The sequence below is a fragment of the Polypterus senegalus genome, chromosome 2, assembly GCF_016835505.1.
Source record: "Polypterus senegalus isolate Bchr_013 chromosome 2, ASM1683550v1, whole genome shotgun sequence".
Classification (NCBI taxonomy): domain Eukaryota; kingdom Metazoa; phylum Chordata; class Cladistia; order Polypteriformes; family Polypteridae; genus Polypterus; species Polypterus senegalus.
Genome location: NC_053155.1, coordinates 202,783,387 through 202,806,183, shown reverse-complemented (window position 1 = coordinate 202,806,183; position 22,797 = coordinate 202,783,387). Strand labels below are relative to the sequence as shown.

Here is a 22,797-nt window from a genome sequence, read left to right as displayed (position 1 = left end):
TAAATCCCCTTATGACTGAGTCTCTTTGTATTTTACGACAGAGTTGGGAGAGGATGTATCTTAAACCAGTTTGGCAAGTATTTCTCTGCTAAAGTCTTTCAACCCCTGTAAGGAAGCCAGGATGTTTAACATATGGCTTGGGGGCAGGTGTTAAGATGTTCTATTTCCCCCACTGGTCTGAGGTATGGCTGTTTGGAATTGGCTTGTCTCAGAGGCCTTTAAGTACCATGATGTCCTATTGGCTGTAGGGGTTGGACAGAAAACCCATAAATTTGCTTGCTCAACCACATTCTCACTCTCTTACTAACAAATGATGAAGACCATCACACCATGAACTGACAAGAACAGCACAATGGAGTGCACAGCTCAGCTTCAGCCATATTGACCTGGCTTAAGGCCTGTTCTGAAGAAAGCTGAGCCCCAATGATGCCTTAACTAGAAACATTTTAAGTAACTACAAGTCTGTGTGCCACCTCAGCTACACATCATCATTTAATTAGGTTGTATGGTTGCCAATATTTAAATGTACTTTGCATTTTGTTATTATTTATGAATATTATCAGTAATACATTATTTTGTGTGTAACTTAACTCCTGCTTGTCTTTTTACTACATCTAATTGCCTGAGGTTATAGATATAGAAGGGAAGGTGGGGATAAGTTATATACAATAATACCTTATAAACAGTGGTAAGTCTGTGAGATTAGGCATTCTATGGCTACATATTAATAATACAATAGGGGAAAGTAGAGCAATATATATTACTCTACCAAGATAAAACAGTGCCTGTATAATAAATATAAAATAAAAATACCTTCAGTAATACTGATGGTTTCCTCATTATGATTATGTAACATTACTTTTATTCATTATTTATTTTATTTATGTTAATTTATTTTATTTCTAATTATGGTATTCATATTAATTGTATGTTTTTCTTTTATTCTATTATTGTAAAGCACTTTGGCCACAGCATTCATATGTTGTTTTAAATGTGCTATATATATAAATTGACATTGACTTTTTGAAAAATTAAATAGACCCTATGCAAGATGCATATGTAATTATACCAGTAAGTAGGTGATTCAGCTAGAATCATTGTAACAGTAATTTTTAACAATCCATTTTTCAGATGATTCATTCTTTACAAATTTTGATTTGATAACAACTGTTTTATAAGACTTCCATTTTTGCACTGGAGATTTAACAGAGATAACACTCAGTTACTAAGAGCCTAGGTGGCACAACATAGTTAAAGTCTGTCCAACTGAAACAATCAAATGAATGTTATTAATGATTTATTTTGGAGACTATTATACACCTTTCACATTCAAAATCTTAATTTTTGTTAAATAATTCAGGAGCAAGCAGGTTTAAAATATAGCATATTATGTATATCTTGCCTTTCTTTCAATTTCTTCATCCAAGAAGCACTGAACACCAAGTATTTCATGAATGACAATATTTTACTTACAATATTAAACTCCTTAATATGACAAAATAAGATACTGGACATGATTGTATGATTATTTTTATGGTCTGAAAACAAAACAAATAATACTGTGCTAAATATAAACTTATTTTTTTGCTGAGAACAGTATACCACTAGCATGATGAGTGACCTACTTCAACCACAAATCCTTTTTATTAACTCATTTAGTCTAATTCAGGATTCAATTCATTACGTTTTAGATTTTGTGAGGAATAACTAAACATAAAAATGTTTATGTGTGTGTGTTTGTAATACCAGAAGAACATAAACATATTTACAAATGATAGGAACCTTTCTGCTAAACCCATTTGGTTAGCTGATTTGTCCCACAATCTCAACCAAACTCTTCCTAAAAGAAAGCACGATATACACACAAATACTCCAGATGTACAGTAATGCTGTTGTCTTCAGCTGCTTGCATATGTTAAACTTAAATGCCTAGCTAGAGTAATTGGTTGTTTGCTTTCAAGTATAAACTGTTTGAATACTGGATAGACAATCCAACAACAACACAGACAAAATATGCAATTTTCTAAAAAGCAGTATTCAAGAATATAATTGGAAATTTTCTAATTTAAAATAACAGTGGTATATGAGTACCTCAACCCATATTTGATCTATTTATAGGCACATTACTATATAAGAAAAATATGTTACAGCATGATTTCAGTCAAATTATTCAAATGAAGCTGAACTGAAGTCTCAACAGTGAAATATGTTTGAAACCTTAGCCATTTAACTTTCTGCAGTTAATGTATATCTATAAATAATGTTCACTAGAAAACATTGAAAGGGTTAATCCAAAAGAATCCTCCTTTTCTTTTACATTTACTGTCTTGCTTACACAAAATGCCCATATTATCTCCTTTTCCTTCATAAATAAGGATTTGAATGTTCTATCTTCTACATTTTCTGATCACATAAAGCATCTTTGTTTTGTAATATAAAAAATGTACTTGCTACTTTATGTAAAGAGGCAGACTGCTTGAAATGCAACCACTTCACAGTAATATGTATTTACATTTTTATTGTAACATTTTAACAAATTATGGTAGCATCCTAAGTGTTCATCTATCTATATAAGACCTCTTGGAGTTGCAATTCCTTCTTCATCTGATCTATGAAAGTATTTGTCTCTTGCTAGAAAGTGTTAGGTTCCCTTAAACCCACTTTAAAAATACCCACATCATTATCCTTCACACAGCCTCTATATAAGACAGGGATGCCCTGCAAAACTCATCAGCTAACATCTGAAAGTGGTCTCTTGTTGACCCTAAAATGTTGTATGCATCTTTATAGAGAACTAGTACATTCTTATGATGCTAACCTCTCATAATAGGCACTTAAGACCATTTACAAAACTTTAACAAGTGTTTTGACTTTCATGGCCTCTCTTCGTCTAACTAATGTCAATGGAGTATGAGTTTCTACAACACATTGGGACCACTGTCTAGCCCACTGTTCAGTGACAGGGATGTATAGAATTGTGTTCCGACTGTCAGTGTGATTGTCTGCCCTATATCTTGTGCACCTTTAGCCCTTGTTAGGCATGCATCATGCAATACAATACAATACAATATTCTTTTTTGGTTCATATTATCAAAAGAAAAATGAAACTAGCATAACATCAATGATAAGACACTCTGTGTATGATGCATGTCGACTTTGGAGGACAGCAAGGTAAATATAGTACAACTAGCATGGAGTCTACCATGCACGGTAATCACCTTTCCAGGAAAACTGTGAAAAACTGGACAGACAACTAACACTGCTGGTAGGTAGGTAGCCATGCTCAGTCTATAAATGATTAGTCTACTGACTCCTACAATAATAATAGTTATAGGGCAGCGTAGTGGATATTGATACTTCCTCATAATTCAGAGAAGGTTTAAATCTAAGTCTAGTCGCTTTCTATAATATTATAATATATATGAAATTTTGGGGCAATGTGTTGTTAGTAATGCTGCCAAATATCTTAAAAATATATTTAAATCCCACTTTAGCTCTTCCTAGTATAGTGTCAATACAAATGATAATAGCAATTAGCCAGTTCCATGGCACAGTGGACAGTAACGCCTGGTTTCATTAATAAAAAACAATAATAACAAAGGAAACAGTATCATGGTACAGGGTATACCAATGCATCCTCACAAAGTAAGCAAATAAGAAGGAAGCAAACTAATTCTCGATGGTAGTCACTGTTCACTTCTAAGCTTATATTATATGATACTTTTTTTTTCTGGATTGTCTGATTATGCTGTAAGAATGCTATAACTGAGAAAGATCAAACCACTAAGAATATCTTCTCACTTGTGATTTTTTACCATAATATATGCATTTGCTTTTATATTTTATTACCTATAATTATTAATTTGAGTGTCATAATCTTATCTAATGTAGCAGCCTGACTGAAAAATACACCAAACATCAGTCTGCCATATTAGCGAATGGAGTTAAGTTTATGTTGAAAATGCTGTTCCTTAGAGTAGAGATTGCCAGCATGCAAACAAGCTCCAAAATGCCAGGAGTGTGATTTAGCCTAAAGAATTCAATAGGAGATTGTAGAAAACCCCTCAGGAAAGTGTAGAGAGCACCAATTTAAAATCCCCAGAATATGTTATGGACAATGTAGGAGGTAATTGTACTTTCTTTGCCAACATAGTTTGTAACATTAAGGCTTTGATGAAGCCAAGACAGCATTTTATCAGTTATAACACAAAAAACAGCAAGCAATTTAATGACAAAGAAAAACAAACAACTTTGTTTATCTGTAAAAGGATAAAATAAGGCCAAAAGAAAGGCTGCTATGTTTTCACAAATTAACTTAAAATATAATGACTGGTTGGATAATGGATGGATGGATATAATGACTGGGTCACTCCAGCTGTACTACTGATAAAAGAAAGACTGTTTGTTTATGTGTTTGTAACATATGTGATATAATGAATAGAACTGCAATTTATCTTCCTGGACTTGTGAAAGTGTGGCAACTTGAGCAATTAAAAACATAATAGACAAGCAAAATCTCACTGGTCAGAAGTTTTATCAGGCTCAAAATAAAAAAGTGAAAAAGGCAAATTGGTTCATTAAATGTAACTCAACACATTATAACACTGTTGCTTTTTTATGCTACACAATTTTGTTCTCTGTGAATTTATAACCAATGTCAAGATACAGAAATTAAACACAAATGTGCCTTCTCTTTGGGAAATCTCTCATAGTGCAAGATTCACATAAATCAAACCAGCAGGGTATCCCTTTTCCTAAAGCTGCATACGCTGCAGCAGCAAAACGTTCCACTTGCATTTTCAAATTAAACTAGAAGAGATGACCTCATGCAGGTTTAATGAGCTTTTCTGAAAGTCACATATCTGTTTACCTGCAGCGAAAAGCATGACAGCAACTGGTCTGTAGAACCGCCTCCGGGATCCTACGCAGACAGAAATCAGACCCACCAGGAAGGCAATGAGAATGATGGCTGCACCACCAAGGAGCAAAGCTAGGGTAGCAATTTGCCAATCTGTGGGGAAACAAGGTGATAAAAGAATTAAAAACAAAACACAGCAAATGTTTCTTTTGCTGGAAGCCAAAAATAAAAAGGAGGAAGGTAGGAAAATTAAAGGGAAAGTACAGTCAGATAAATCTGAAAGCTTGCACATGCAAGAAAAAACATTCAATCAATAATGTATTTTCATATAGCCACATAGAACCTGCCTTTGCTCAAAATGTGAAGCTTGAACATCTAATATAAGTACTAATATTATTTTCATTTGTTGTCAGTGTCTTTCATTACAGATAATTAGGTATCTTTAAAGCAAACTTCAGTTTTTTCCTTAGTGATACAAGATGGGTACAGTAGTATTAGGGAGGTCCAGCAAAGGAACAGCAGACTCTGTCCACAGCTACCTAGTATCTGTTTCACAAACAGGGAATGACGGAACATTTACAATTTAGTGTTAGAATATACTGAAACCAGAAGAAAATGTTTCAACACTATGAGTCAAATAATGCAACTGACATTAACAGCTCTAGTAAAATGCATTCTTTATCAATATAAGAGAAGCTCAAGAACAATTTTGATAATCACAAAGATGCTGTTCTAGACAACAGCTTGTTTTTTACTAAATGAAAGTGGCAGGGTTGTATTTTGAAGGATAACACAGTATATAACATTCAACTTGTGGCTTTATGAGCACAAGCTGTTAAAATGCAGTGGAACCTTTCTTCTCTGTATAACAGTGGATTTATGAAGTTTGATTGTGGATTAAGGGTAATATATCAGTGGGGCTTATTTCTTTCTATGTGATGACATAAATACGGCGCAACAACATTTTGCCAGCAAACCAACAGGTGACAGTGATGTCTGACAATTTTGACAATAATACTATGATACCTTGAAACAGAAAGGCTTAAATACTTTAAAGCCTATAGAGGGCAGCACTTAGTCTCAAGGATGATATACTGGGAAAAGCCCATTTTAAATTAATGGGTAGCAGAAGCACTGCCTGGAAGATATGAAAATTTAGAGGAAACTAAAGGCTCAAAAGTGCAAGTCACACCAGGGGCAGCAACAGTGAACTGAAGAAGTAGCCTTGCAAACCTTTTGCAAAAGTAACATCATCCATTGTTTAGCTTGGTCTTTCGAGACCCTAGAATGAGTTTTATAGCAGTGTCAAATACTGGAAGCTTGTACAGGTAAAAGCAGGAACCTAAATTGGACAAAGTTTTAATACTGTGAGGTAGGTAAATGGGTGAGGCACCTTAGCTGTCTGGCAGGTTGACTTGGTAAGCTCAGAGAGGCGGCACATTTATTAATTTGCTGTTTATTTGATCCTTTTTTTTTTCCTTGTGTTAAGTTATAAAAAGTTATATTTTATGTTCTGGCTTCCTTTGCCCCAAGACTGTCCCCCTTTTTGAGATAGTATCTCTAAAGTTATAAGTACACATTGACATTTATTGCAACAGTTTTGTAATAAACTAGCTGTTCAACCTGTGTAAGAAGGGTTAAAATCTAAGTAATCAACGTAGACCTCAGCATTAACGTTTTCAGTGTACCATGCAATACATATGTCTCTGTTACATGTCATTTGGTATGGGATTCGTATAAGCAGCATTAATGTGTGATGCGTCATCTGTTGGAATGACACGTGAAATGCATTTTATTAGTAAAAATGTTTGTAATGTGCCATCATTTGGAATGACAGAGACATAGTAACCAGAAAATCACAGAGACAGACACACAAACACGCATCCTTTTATTAAGGTGGATTTTTCAGAAAAGTAAGGCTTATGTAATAATACTGTATTTAATATATTGTATTTAACTTAATTTCTATCTTCATAATGCAAACATGCTTTTAATGTCTCTAAAAAGGAAGATGTTCCTTTATGTTTTGAAGTGACTATTACTGTAAATGATTATCATAAAGAATGAAACACATGCCAGCTTAATGGGTACTGGTAACAATAATAAACAATACCAGCTTCTAACACAGCAATGACTATGAGTCAGACAAGGAGGAAATACAGACTTGCATGCTGCAAATTAAAAACCTGTTCTAATGCACATGGAAATGAATCACTTCCAAATTTACCAGGATAGATAAACCAGAGTGAGGTAGCTATGCTTTGCTAATTACAACCAATCAAAGGAACTATGGCTCCTTTAATTGCTCTGTTGTGTCTTTGCCTCTCAAAGTGCACAGCAGTAGCCAAAACATTTGATTCAAAAAGCTACTGTCTCTTTCTGACTACACAGGTGGGAAAAAAAGCCCTGTCAAGATTAGCAGCCGTCACCATGAAAAGAAGAAGAAAAATCCTTGACTAGAGCATCTGCATTTTCATGCTGATTACACAGTGAAAGATGAAAGACTCCACCTTTGTATGCTTTCTAACATGGCTTTTGCAAAGCTGCCATTCTTAAGAAAATTTAGTTGTGGGGGTGTGCAGAGCTGAGAAAGAAATATATTCTGTGCCAAAGGAAAAGTGAGCCTTTGTGAGAGACGGCCTACTTCCAGTGACTGGTATGGTATGGGAATATATCCTTAAAAGAAAAAAAGACTCCCTGTATGGAGCTGAGCAGAGTCCACTGGGATGCAAATTTCAGACTCACAATTGGTCATAGAAGGAATGTAGACACTGTACATGAAGAAAGAAATTTCAAAGCAGAAAATGAAGCAAAAAAAAAAAAACTATATGTGCAGTATTAGCATGCTAAACAGATAGATAAGTATAAACCCATGCTCTTGACAAGGCTGAAGTGTTACATCTGCAAGCTAAATTATGTTCTATTAATCCCTCCTCTCAAATGCTGATGAAAGATGAGGAATATAAATTACTGGAATTAGTTACTGATGTTGGGCCTTTGGTCTGGCCCCTATTTATGTACATCAATTTAGAAGCCAAGGATACAAACAAATGAGCAACTGTACATAATCTGAAATTAAATAGGGCACTTCATCTTCACACCTGCATACATCATTCGTGCCACTTCTCAATAGTGAATTCGGCAACAGCAGCAAATCCTGAACACAGACTGCATCTTCCTTCACAGACTCATTAATAAAACACATGTTGAGAGATGGAAAGAGAAAAGCACATTTTCTTCTGCATTTTGCCCAAAATACTCTTTAAAAGCTCCAGCTGTCTTGTAGATTAACACATCCTTGTTTGAGATGCACTATCCAGAGTCTGAATTTGTTGAGAATATAAGAAGTGGTCTGTTACTGACAGCAAAATAAGATCCTTATATTTTGATGGAAAATAATAAAGTGGTATTCCACTTCTGCTCCCTTCACAAAAACAACTTTACATGTCTTTATTCATTATTAACCCTTAATGAATTTGAAGGTCTGTGTAATATATAAAGGGTCTCTCTGTTGTCCGTGTACTTTAAAAGGCTCCAGCATTCAACAATATAACATTGAATTCATCCAGTTTTGGGATTTTATTTTATAATAGTTTAAAATTTGAGTATGAATCATTTTATACATCTTTTTTTTACTGTTCTTATTAAAGCCAGAGCCTGTGTCAGCAAAAACAAGCAGGGGGCACAAACCAGTCTGGAACAGATGCCAGTTGATTACAAGGCACCTACATTCAGGCAACCTCTATGACACATTCTGATATACTACTTCTCATAAAATGAGAATAAACAGAGTAAATACAAAAACACAAAATACAAGTCCTTCTATGTGGCTAATAGAAACTGTAATTTGTAAATAGCATGGCTTCAAAATGCAGAATAATTAAACATTACTCCATCTGTTTTGAACCCCAGTTCCTACTAAAAGGCAGAAACCTAATCCTAGCAGGGTTCCAGATTGATAGTAAAAAGGTAGTAAGACTATTTACATAATTCAATATTAGTCTGTGTTATAACATGTAATTTATACTTTAATAACACAAACATTTTGAGCAATTACATGAACTATATATCATTATCAAAGAAAACTATCTGGATATTTGCAGTGCTTTATCAAAGGGTGATGATTCTTATGGTTTTATGGTTGTTCGGTTAGTTAAAAGATAATGTTGTTTAGTAGATTTTACCACTTTTTTAAGTATTGTCACACACGTGTGCATGGGAAGCAGCTGAAGGGCTTAGACAATACTGTTTATACATCTGCCCCGGGGGAATGAAGAATGAGGTCACTTCCGGTTCCGGCCCAGAGGACGACATCATTTCTGCCCTCTGTGCTATAAAGCTCACTGCCTTTGCTTAGGCAGGCAGTTCTGTTTTGGACTCTGTTGTTGTAACAACTGTTAAAATGCCTCAAAGACTTTTGCAGCCAGGAAACCAAATTAAACGGGTGGCTGCCCCAAACCTTTCCACGTCTCTGGTCTCCGCTTATTACAGTGGCGTAGTCAGCAGGATGGTGTTCCCGATGAACCTGGGACACGAACTTTCACGGAACCAGGTGGGTGAGTACCGGGCCGAAGTTTCGGGCAGGAGTGCCGGAGGGTCAGGAAGGACGCGGTGCAGGCTCTGCACCCATCTCATGGATAAGGTAGAGGGGACCCACAGGCGTGGGCTGGCTTCTGGGGAACAAACACGAGTGGCTCAGTATGCTCTCCTTGGCAGGAAAGCCGAGCTGCCCATCGGGACCAAGGTCCCTGTTAACGATGGGTTGTCCCCAGGCCGGCAGGTGAAGGAAATAATAAACTGGGAGTTTAACCCAAGCAAAGGGCTGTCAGAGCAGGCTATGGCTCTCTGGCAACAGGTGGGTGAGTGGCTACGGCCATTCGAGTTGACCCCCTTACAAATAGTGCAGCAAGTGGCCTGTTTTTTGCTGCTAAAAAGGCTACCCCAGGATTTTGCCCAGCCGGCCTGGGGCGAATTCCATTCTATGGACGAGCTGCTACAGCTCTTGCAAACCCAGAGGCAGGCTGTGAAACCTGGGAGGGCAGAACAGCCGCCTGTGAACTACCCGGAGCTATGTCCTACTAAAGCAGTCCCTTCCACGCAATCCAGAGCCTGTTCCGAAGTCGCCGGGCCGTCTGGCTTGCGACCTGTCGGGGAACAAGGTGGACCGTAGGGGGCAATGGCGGGGTTGTTTGTGTGCCCTTAGCAATCCCCTGGCGGATAAACATATGGGGGAGCTTCTTATTAATGGACATAAAATAACAGCGCTGTTCGATTCCGGCAGTAACGTGTCTGTCGTTGCTCGCCGTTTTATTCTACCGCAACAATGGATCAAGAAAAAGACCAGTCTAAAATGTATACACGGAGATATCCACACGTATAATACCGCCCGGTGTTACGTATGTCTCGGAGGAACCCTTCGACAGCTTACCGTAGAAGGGGCATCCGGATCCTCCGTTTCCCGTAATCCTCGGGCGAGACTGGTCTAATAGTGACAGCGGTAGCTTAGAAAGCATTCCCCGAAAAACTTATGGCCTCGTTATAGATGACAACGATTCATCTCAAGCTGCTTCCACACCGTGTAATCAGCCGACAGGGAGTGGGGCGGTAGGCCAAGAGAATGACGAAGACACTCCCGGACCGTCGCGGGCTACTACGTCATCCACTAGCGCCCGGCAGTGAGGGAGGAATCTCCGCCCCTTGAGGTCAGACCGGACCCTCTCTCTGAATTGTTCGTTCAGTTTAGAGCAACACCGGCTTCTTTCAAGAGAGAACAGTGGAATGACGACTCTCTGAAACACATAAAGAATGCAGTGGTTCTCGTTAACGGCCAACGCACGCATTTCCCCATGCCACAGGGACCTCACTTTGCTAGTCCCGTGGACCTACCTGCGGCAGGTTTGCGAGTTAGCACACTCCCACCTTCTTGGAGGCCATCTCGGCTCCGATAAGACATTAGAGAGAATTAAGCTCCGTTTTTTCAGGCCGGGAATTAACGAGGAGGTTCGCCGCTTTTGCATTTCCTGTCCGGAGTGTCAACTGCGGCAAATTCCTAGGAGGGACCGTGCTCCTCTGGTTCCCCTTCCCCTTATTGACGTTCCCTTTGACAGGATTGGGGTTGATATAGTAGGACCCTAGAACCCTCAGCCGAGGATATAAATATATACTCGTCCTCGTGGATTATGCTACCCGATTCCCTGAAGCCGTTCCGTTGCTCGGCTACCACTAAAAATATTGCACGGGAACTAGTAGGAGTCTTTTCGCGGGTAGGCATTCCCAGAGAAGTCCTGACGGACCAAGGAACGCCTTTACCTCGGAAACGTTCAAGGAGACTGCCAAGTTACTGAAAATAAAGCATTTAAAAACCTCGGTGTATCATCCTCAAACCGATGGGCTAGTGGAGAGATTTAATCAAACTCTCAAGCAAATGCTACGTAAGGTAGTCAGCAAGGATGGGAGGAATTGGGACCAACTCCTCCCCCTTGTCCTCTTTGCCTACCGGGAAGTTCCTCAAGCCTCTACGGGGTTCTCTCCCTTTGAATTATTGTACGGAAGACAACCCCGGGGTTTATTAGATATTTTAAAAGAGGGCTGGGAAGGGGAGGCACAGCCCTCCACTAATATTTTGGAATATATCGCCCAATTTGCGCGATAGATTTGATGCAATAAGACCGATTCTAAAAAGTCATATAGAGGAGGCGCAATCAGCACAGGCCCGCCTTTATGACCATGGCACGAGTTCCAACCGGGGGATCGCGTCATGGTATTGGTACCAACTTCTCACTCTAAACTGCTCGCATTGGCTAGGCCCCTCTGAAATTAAGGAGAGGAAGGGATTGGTTGACTATTTGGTGAAACAGCCCAATCGCCGACCAGCTGGCGAATATATCATGTAAACCTGCTGAAACCGTGGAAGGAGAGGGATCCCGATCCCTCCTCCGGACAGCCCTGCTCTCTCTTGCGAAGTAAGTTCCCTTAATTCGGCGAGCAGCTATCCCCCAGACAGAAACAAGAGCTCGAAGCAGCTATCCGCTCTGTCCCAGAGGTGGTCAGTGAACAACCAGGTCGGACCTCTCTGACATATTGACTGACCCGGGGGTGATCGTCCGTGAGCGACCCTACAGACTCCCGGAGGCAAAGAAAGTAGAAGTGGAACTGGAAATCAAGCGAATGCTGGCACTAGGAGTAATCGAGGAAAGTAGTAGTCCCTGGTCCAGTCCCATCGTCTTGATTGCTAAGCCTGGCGGCAGTTGGAGGTTTTGCAATGACTTCCGTCGGCTCAACCAAGTTTCCGATTTGATGCTTATCCCATGCCTCGCGTGGATGACCTCCTCGAGACTGGGACCAGCCAAATTCTTGACTACACTTGACATGACAAAGGGGTACTGGCAGGTTCCTTTAACGGAGTCCCCGAAGGAAAAAACCGCGTTTAGCACTCCTAGCGGACACTGGCAGTATCGTGTCCTTCCATTCGGTTACAGGGGCCTGCGACTTTTCAGCGTCTGGTGGACAAAGTGCTCCGGCCCCATAACTCGTTCTGTGCTGCCTATCTGGATGGCGCGTCATCTATTCCAGCACCTGGAAGGAACACATACAGCAGGTCACAGCAGTATTACGGACACTGGGGAGGCGGGCTCGAATCAACCCCAAGAAATGTTTCTTTGGATTGAGAGAAGCCAAATATTTGGGCTACCTAGTGGGCCGGGGTACTGTGAGGCCACAGTGTTCCAAGTTGCAAGCCATAATGGCCTGGCCCGTCCCAAACCAAGCGGCAAGTCCAATCCTTTCTCGGTTTGGCGGGTACTACCGCCCGGTTTGTGCCTCGCTTCTCCGAGAGCGGCGCCCTTGACCGACTTGACAAAGAAAAGAGCTCCTAATACGGTGGTATGGTCTGATAAAGCGGGGCTGCATTCAGTGACTTAAAAGGGCTCTGACTTCAGCACCTATCTTAATCTCCCCTAACTTCTCTCTCCCTTTTATCCTCCAGGCGGACGCCGGACACAGGCTTGGGTGCGTGTTGAGCCAAAGCGTCGGCGGTGTTGAACACCCGTTATGTACCTGAGCGGAAACTGTTGGACAGGGAGACCAGGTGCGGCGGTGGAGAAAGAGGCTCTGGCGATCAAATGGGCGTGACTCAGCTGCGGTACTACCTCTTGGGTCGCGTGTTCACTCTGGTGACGGATCATGCACCTCTGAAGTGGATGGCCCTTCACAGGGAGTCGAATCCACGGGTCACGAGGTGGTTTCTTGACCTGCAGCAGTACAAGTATACGCTCATTCATCGACAGGGGTCTCTTCATGCCAACGCCGATGCCCTCTCCGGGCCCACGACCTCTTGGTGCAGGTCGCCGACCCGACGGGTCTGGGCTGAGGGGAGTCTTGTCACCTGCGTGTGCATGGGAAGCAGCTGAAGGGCTTAGACAATACTGTTTATACACCTGCCCAGGGGGGGGTGCACTGGCGCTCTTTCTGAGTTCTCTGCAGGTCTTACCGGAAATCCCACCAGGAGCCGCCATTTCCAGGAAGGACACATCACTTCCGGCTCCGGCCCCAAGAATGAGGTCACTTCCGGTTCCGGCCCCAAGGATGATGTCACTTCCAGTTCCGGCCCAGAGGACGACATCATTTCCGCCCTCTGTGCTATAAAGCTCACTGCCTTTGCTTAGGCAGGCAGTTCTGTTTTGGACTCTGTTGTTGTAACAACTGTTAAAATGCCTCAAAGACTTTTGCAGCCGGGAAACCGAATTAAACGGGTGGCTGCCCCAAACCTTTCCACGTCTCTGGTCTCCGCTTATTACAGTATATGGTTTACTGTTGTGAGGCGGTTCTCTGTACGTTCCAGTAAGTGATACTCAACAGTGCAGTTTTATAAAAGGATGTGAATTGCTTGTAGTTCTTCTTTGAACTAAAAGTAATTCTATACAATAAAAATAAAATAGTTTTGTTCAGAGAATACTGAAGTTTGCTTCTTTTTCACTGCAGAATTTTTTTTATTCCTCATTCATTTTGAAATTCTGAATGGAATTAAAATTTCGGTTAATGTGTGTATATCTCCACCGATCATATTTATCTGGATGGCCCATAGCTAGCTTATCCAACCATGAAACTGAGACATCGAAAGTTATGAAACCAAGATAGACAAGGAAATGACACAAACAGCAAGAGAGAGTGCAAAGTGCTTAGTGCATTTAATTTCAAACCATACAGTGTCTCAAAACAACATGCAGTACAGTTTCTTCAGTATATAAGTTAATAAATTATTAATAAAAACAGTGTTTAAATGAAGGTTAAAATCAATCAATCCATAAACAGTTAAAAAAATTCATGGTTAAAATAAAAGTCAGGGTCTGCCAATAAAACCATAACAAGCCTAGGTGAATCCGTTTAAAATCACGCCCCTGATACTCACCAAGATGATCTGCCTGCCGACAAGTTCAGCCAACCATCTAATGGGTTCATGCCCCTGAATGCCATCCCTTGGCATCAGACCAATCAGATCCACTGCAGGGACTGCTGGGAGTTGCAGTTTCAAATTCTATTGGCTACTTTCACCATCTCTCTACAGTACAGTATTGCCATGAAAAAAGGCAAAAAAATTTTGGAGGATATTTGCGTTTTTCCGCTAACAATTATTAGTTAAGTCCGCGAATGACTGAGGCTGCGAACTCTGAACCGTGACTTTGCAGGGGTCTACTGTATTGCAAGCTTAGCGCTGGCGGTCTAGTAGACTGAACTTGGAAATACTGAATGAATTTTGCTCTCTTCTGATCCTTCTGTCTTTGCCATTCATTAGTTAAGAACAGTCACCTAGGGATGCATGGTAAAATGTTGGGAAAAGCTCTTGACAATTTTCTGCTGTAGCCATTGCAAACCATGCTGGAAAGATTTTAGTAGGTTTATTTGTTTAAAAAATCCTTTAGTTCCCTATTTTATATATATTTTGCCCCAGTGGAAAAAAAATCAAATGCATTCTGAAAAAAAGGTTAATTATACTGGTGTAACTATGCTAATTTGTCTTACGTTAGAAAATAGAATGTATTGTAAACACAGTGGCATTTTGTGAACAACAATCTCTGAGCCAGAAGATGAGTCTGTGTTCTGTAAATGTCAGCGTTAAGTGTTAGCCTCAGCCTGCCACTGGTGCAAAGTATCAATCAATGCTTTGAAAACACATAAAATGACTAAATGCAGGCAGTAAAGCAATGCCACTATAGCAGCAGGAAAAAGGCAAGACAGATATTGACATGGATATCCGAGAACAAGAAATTGTGAGTGCAGTAGATTGACATGACAGGTTGAGAATGTCAGCCATGGAATGCATTACAGAGAGCCGAGCCTGGAGTGAAAGAACCTCAAGTGCAGTACAGACACAGAGTACATAGTGATTCTGTTTTATTAGAGGGTGGCATTGGTTGCTGCCTGTGGAGAGTTAGGGGTACCCTTTTAGAGACCTGATGCCAATAAATAATTCAAAAATAGTGGCAAAAAAATGTCAACAATGTTAAGAACATCTTTTTAAAACCAAAATTAATATATACAAATGTTTACTTAAATCACATTCACAAAACACATTCTCAGAAAAAAGATATACAAATCATATTTTCTAACTTTTTATAATAAGTAGGAGGTCAGAACACTATTATTTGCTTTGCATTGTAAGTTAAATTATTGAAAGAGAATGACAATTACAGAAATGCCATTTGCTTCTGAGGGCAAAGGGGGTCATGTTATTGCCCAATGTTAGATTTATGTCTCAAAACTACTTGCAACAAGTTTTACATTGAAAACATGTCACCTTAAAGGACAACCACTCCTCAGTCACTGGAGATGTCACTACAAGCTAATTGCAGTACTCAACTAAATACAAGATTATTTTCCATACAGTGCAAGGTGAGTGCCATTTCAGCAGGATTTCGATTTAAATAAAACTGTAATATGGACAGTTCTGTTGCATGAATATAAACAAATCACAGCAATCTATTCTATCAGTTTGCTTGAAGATTGGAAGCCACAATACCTTTACTTCTCCCTCCCTGTGGAGAAAGGGGGTATGGAGATTCTGGATTGCTGGGCAGATGATCGAGATTACTAGGGTCTTAGTCTGCCCACTAATTTCCGTATTAAGGGAATCACTGAAGTAAGTGCCACTAAGATGAAAGAATAAATTGCCAGGTGGAGCCCTCCCTGCAGCATGGAGGTGCCCCAAATGCCAGCAGGGAATTATGGAACTTGGAGTTTTTATCCACAGCCCTGCTGGATACCACAGGGGCCGTTAGAAGGCTCTGCAGGGAGGAACATGGAAGGGTTTCCCTACAACCCGGAAGTGCGTCCGAGTCACATGGACAAAGGGAATGACGTGCTTCTGGGCTGAAGAACAGAAGTTTTTATCTGACCCGGAAGGACTATAAAAGGACAATGGGAAATCCCAGACATCGAGCTTAGCTGGGTGGAAGGGTGACAATGTCTCTGGGAGTAGTGGAGTGATTATTGAGTATTGATTGTTTATGAGAATTGTGAAGAGGAGGGTGCTTTGTGCACTGTTATTAATAAAAAGTCAACCTGAGGGTTCAAGAGGACGATAGCACCCTCTATCTGTCACTATATATATATATATATATATACTAGCAAAATACACATGCTTTGCAGCGGAGAAGTAGTGTGTTAAAGAAGTTATGGAAAAAAAAAAGAAACATTTTAAAAATAACGTAACATAATTGTCAATGTAATTGTTTTGTCACTGTTATGAGTGTTGCTGTCATCAAGGATTTGATTATCATTGTTTCTTTCAATCAGGTTCGTATTTGGAGGATGTGTTGTGTTCAAGTTATATTCTGTGTTTGTCAACCGTTGTAAAGATAACAGGTTTCATTCATCAAAGTGTTCACTACCCAAATCGGTACTCGTGAATCTAAGATGTTTAACAGGCATTCCCGGTATTAAGTTGTGGATTTGCCTGCGAATATTTAGCGGTAGCATGTCTATGAACTTAATTTAACCTTTCCCAGTCCTGCAAAGTCAGTTCACATGAGCCGCTCGGAGAACATGCATCGAAACTTCTCAGCTGTGCTTGTGCTATCTCATGCAATCTCTCGATGTCCACGGCTTTATTTAATGTTAGCTCAGGCCTAGCATACCAGCAGTTTAAACTCCGTTACAGCAATTTTAACTCTGTTACAAAGTCATCAAAAGTCTCGTTTAAACCCTGCGTCTTCTCATTAAACTTGTATCTCGCAAATATTGTATTCGTCGTGGGCATGACAAAAGTCAGCGGCAGCCTGTCTATGAACTTAATTTAAACATTAGGTTTACACCGTGCTTTGTTTCCGAAGTAGCTGCACTCATGAATATGTTTGTATGTGTCACTCGCTTCATATTCTTTTGCTGCCTTCTTAATTGTGTAATGCGTTTTTTGAACAGGTTTCATTCATCGAAGTGATCACTACCCAAATCGGTACTTGTGAATCTAAGATGTTTAACAGGCATTCCCGGTATTAAGTTGTGGATCTGCCTGCGAATATTTAGCGGCAGCGTGTCTATGAACGTAATTTAAACTTAAGCTTTACACCTTGCTTTCCTATTGATATGTGTACAAAGGCTTGTTCAGCGTCAGAGGGTTTCCGCAGTAGCTACACTTATGAATATGCTAAGCACAGTCCTTCATCCGTGAATATTTACCTTATATGGGCAGGCACTCAATTACGTGGGAGGCGTGATGATGCGGGACGCAACTCTGCCTCACACGGCGACTGAGCTGCAGGCTATGGCCGTATACAGTATATGGACGAAAGTAGGTTCCAATTAAGACCGTTACGCGTAGAATTTCGAAATGAAACCTGCTTAACATTTGTAAGTAAGCTGTAAGGAATGAGCCTGCCAAATTTCAGCCTTCCACCTACATGGGAAGTTGGAGAATTAGTGATGAGTCAGTGAGTGAGTGAGTAAGTGAGTCAGTCAGTCAGTCAGTCAGTCAGTCAGGGCTTTGCCTTTATATATATATATATATATATATATATATATATATATATATATATATATATATATATATATATATATATATATATATATATATATATATATATATATATATATATATATATTTACTCACCTTAGTTTCATTTTCAAACCACTTATTGGAATACTAAAGGCTGCCTCAGCAAAGCAAATCTACTTTGTCCACTTTGGGGCACACTTACTCACGCAGAGACAATTTAGAGACAACGATCAACATAGCATCCTTGCCTTTTTTTAGATTTTTGAAGAATGCATAATACATAAGGAAAATAGTCATTAATCTCAGGAGACAATGTGCAAGCTCAATGGTGCTGTGTTTGGGGTATTGTACTAATTCCTTTCATTAATTTAAAACCTTCTATCATATCACCTCTTTATATCTGTTTACATAAACTGAAAAGGTTCCATTATAATCTTTCCTCACTCATCTCTGGACTTTTTTAAACACTGTCACATCTTTTTCTTTTTTAAGCTTGAAGACCAAAATTGCATAAAGTACTCCGGGTGAGGCCTCACCAGTGCATTATAACATTAAATCATAACCTCCTTTAACTTGTACTCTACACATTGTGCTATACAGTATAAACAACACTCTGTTAGTCTTCTTAGTGGCTTCTGCATGCTGTCCAGCTGTTCAGTAGATATTGATGAGTCCACTATAACTACTGGATCCCTTTCATATGGGATATGTTCATATTTCTGACCTCCCACATATTATACATTACACCAAAAGACACCCTTTTTTTTAACTGAATTGCTATGTAAACTCAGTGCCTTATAACCTATAATACATTTACAGCAATTTTTATCTCTCTAGTCGTGTGGCATGGTGATAAAGTTGTTAGTGCTGCTTTTTCATACCTGAAGGGACCAATCTCAGCTTGATCACCTTCATGTGAGGTAGACAAGTTCTCCTACTACACAATTAATATATATGTCGAGACATTAGATTCACCCAGTGTGTGTGAGTATGTGTGGTCATGATAAACTGGCATGCCATCTGTTGTGATGTGAAATGTTGCATGCAAGTTTTGTATTTTATTTGTAACTTAGACAAAGCAATGTAATATTAGTGTTACATTATTGATAATAACAGCAATGATATAAGAACCCCTTTCCCCCATTTAGCAATAAGTCTTTTTGTAATTTTATGACAGGGTTGGGGGAAGTGCCTCAAACAAGTTTGACCAATATTTCTCTGCTAAAGTCTCTCTCAAGCCCCACAGGAAAGCCAGACTGCCTAACTGACAAGCTTCACAGGGATAGGTATGAAGGTGTTCTCTGCCCCATTGGTCTGAAGTATGGCTGTTTATAACTGCCTTGTATCAGAAGCTTTTAAGTACCGTGACGCCCTATTGGCTCTAGGGATTGGACAGAGTCTATAGATTTGCTTGCTTTACCTCACTCTCTTTCTCTTACCAAACTGATGAAAGATCAACTCACACCATGAACTGAAAAGGACAACACAATGAAGAGAACAGCTTGGCAAGCTGACTACAAAATGATGCCTTAACTAGAGACATTTTAAGTAACTAACAAGTCTGTGTGCCACCTGAAACTACACATCAACACGTATCAGGTTGTATGGTTGCCAATATTCAAATGTACTTTGAATATTGTTATTATTTATGAATATTATCAATAATACATCATTTGAAGTGCAACTTAACTCCTGCTTTTCTTTTACTACACCTAATTGCCTGAGGTTATAAATGTAGAAGGGGAGGTGGGGCGAAGTTATATGGTACAATACCTTATAAACAGTGGTAGGTCTGTGGGATCTGAGGCATTCTGACAAAGGCTACATATTAATAATACAAAAGGGGAAAGCTGACCAATATAATACTCTTCCAAGACAAAATACCATCCTACTTTAAATGGTGTGGCCTTGTAATAAAATGTACAGACCTGTAAAACAAACAACACATTTTTCTCATGCTGCTTACCAATCCAAACACAACATATTGTACTCTCCAAGCATCCTATTGCAACATTAAACAGTTGCTGGCTTTTTTGATACATACGAGTATCTCCAAATGTTTTCAAGAATCATTTGTAAGGTGCACATTTAACTTTGAAAGAAGACATAGTGATAACATTGTTCACTTAAAGCTACCAGAGGCTCAACCTGAACCCTGGACTGGTCTCTCTCTGTGGTGCTTGCACATTCTTTACAGTTTTCATACATTCTCCTCTCACATCTCAAAGGCATGAGTGGAAACTCTTGACTGGAAGGGTGTGATTCAACGTGATTGAGCACACACATGAACTTAAGATTTGTGAGGGGCTGTGCAGGTTTACCCCCTTCTGTGAAGCTGAAATTGATAAAAAGCATTTAGTAAGAGTTAAGACGATAGGTGGATGGGTTTCTTGAACTTAATCTGGCTCTTCTGAGTGGACTATAAATCATTCAACAGAAAGTTAACCTATTCTTTTTCAAGTACTATAATGAGGCCAATGATAATAAGAGATTTTACTACAAAATGCAACAAAGCAGAATTTATAGTATTCTGGTAAGAGTATTTAAATAGCTCCATAGAAAATTAAGTCAGTCAGTCATTTTCCAACCCACTATATCCTAACACAGGGTCATGAGGGTCCGCTGGAGCCAATCCCAGCCAGCACAGGGTGCAAGGCAGGAACAAATTCCGGGCAGGGCACCAGCCCATCGCGGGGCACACACTCACACTCCAAGCACACATTAGGGACAATTTAGGATCGCCAATGCACCTAACCTGCATGTCTTTTGACTATGGTAGGAAACTGGAGCACCCGGAGGAAACTCACGCAGACACGGGGAGAACATGCAAACTCCACGCAGGGAGAACCAGGGAAGAGAACCCAGATCTCCTTACTGCGAGGCAGCAGTGCTACCACTGCACCATCGTGCTGCCCATAGAAAATTAGGTAAAAGAAAATATAAAGGACCTTTTGCTCAAAAGGAATGAGAACCATATATGAATCAAGAAAGACAACACTTTTTCACATTTTTCTTCTTTTTTGTAAACCTTCGTCCAACATCCACCACTGACTCTGCAGCACCACCAGCCTCTTGAATATAGTATGAGAATTCTAACTGCCCCAATCTTTACACTTTGATCATATCCAAAATGGTCATCTGTCAAGGCTTTAAGCACTACATTTATAAGTAGTTTTCTTTATCAGCTGTATAGATGTCCAAACTACTAAACAAAATAGTCACGTCTCCTGTAGCAGTGTGGCTGCAACATGGTTTCAACAAAAGTCATTACTCTGTACTAAGAAAAGACTTTATTCAAGTTGTTATTCCCTAGTCAATGTTCTTCCATATCTCCTGTTCTTCTTGAACTTTAGACAGTAACCACTCCTCTTTTGTCACTTCCCTCCATAAACATGAGATTATGGTTTCCACTTTAGACTTTTTCAAGTCTTACATTTTTGATGGGCCATTTTGAATACAATGACATGACTCACTATCCTCCCCTTATAAGTCCTCTACAGGTGTGCACAGAACCAACGGCCCTGCTCCTTTTTTCTGTATTAGCTGTCTAGGTTTATACTTTTTTCACAGCTTCTCAAATAACCACTATGAAGACAGATCTAGGTCCAGTCATTTTCTCCTAGGTTTCAAACCAGGGCCCGTATTTATTAGGCATCTCAACATTACTCCTAGGAATTGCACTAAAAATTTGACTTAGATAAGAAGTTGTCCCAGTCCCAGAGAGAAGATGGAGGCCACATTCTGAGAATGAATGATGCTGTGATTTTACATCTCTTCTGCTGCAAAATAACATCCGTAATGGTGTAGTAAAGTGATTAATGCTTTGTGGGTTGCTTTCAGAGTTTGTGGGTTCAAATCTTGTTACTGACATTGGTGACCATGAGCAAGTCACTTCACCTGCCTATGCTCCAATTGGAAAAAACTAAAGAAATGTAACCAGCTGTATCTCTGTAATTTGTAAGTCACTTTGGATAAGGGTGTCAGTCAAATAAGTAAATGCAAAGTGCATCTCACTATTTCAAAGTCTCTCATCTTGCCATATGTCCTTCAAAGAAGTTTCTGCTTTGTCCTGCTTACTAATTCTGTTTGGTTCTTTTGGAGATGTCCCTCCATTCTTCCTCCAAACTCTGGAATGACCTTCCCACAATTATCCTAACTACTTTGAGAGTATCAGGACTCTTGCGCCCCCTGAAGAGCCAACTCTTCATAAATACTTTGGGACTGTTGTGTGCTATACTGCAGATAGCTAAAGCTCTCAACACTAAATAACTGTACTTTTTTTAATTACACAGCTAGCCTACCATCTAGAACTAACTAACGCTAATTGTCTTGTTTCTCTGTGTAAAACTTAGTTCTCGGTTGTCTGTTCATTTTGTACCTTTATGCTAATCACACAAATTTATTATAAATACCTTAATTTGGCTAAGTAACCTTGGTAAAAAATATCTAGTAAAGAAAAAATAATATATAAAAGCATAACCTCTAAACTTAATCTAACTCATAAAACAGAACAAAAAAAACTACATAAATACATCTTAATGTGTATTATTAATGTACTGAAACTTTATGCTTAAACATACCTGTATAACTCATGAATACTCAACAGCTGAAACACTGTGGCTCTAAACTTCTTTTAACAATGTAGGAGGTTTTTTTTTCTTGCTTATTTCTTCTTTTATAGATGCATGCTGATACAGTCCTTCTCTAGCTCCTTCTGCATACATAATAGAAATATACATAATGTATATTGTGATTTAACTTTTAAATGGCATAAAAATAGACAGCTGTTCCCCTCATATAATAATTTGTTTACTGGAAAAGCTGTTCATGTGGCACTAGTAAATCGTTCTAGCTGGTCTAAAGCCACGGAAATTCATTTCATGGCTAGTAGCTGAGGATGTTAGTGGCATTCCTCAGTATTACCAGGTGCTACACAGGGGCAGTCGACTAC

The 22,797-nt window shown here is 39.6% G+C and overlaps 1 protein-coding gene across 1 annotated transcript in view; it reads right to left on the bottom strand.

Moving 5' to 3' along the window:
• Positions 1-22,797, bottom strand: part of tmem47 (transmembrane protein 47) — a 245,051-nt gene that overhangs the window by 138,259 nt on the left and 83,995 nt on the right. Inside the window, exon 2 of the mRNA XM_039745192.1 lies at positions 4,871-5,011. Within this exon, the coding sequence (XP_039601126.1) occupies positions 4,871-5,011 (141 nt within the window). The remainder of the gene's footprint in view (positions 1-4,870; positions 5,012-22,797) is intronic.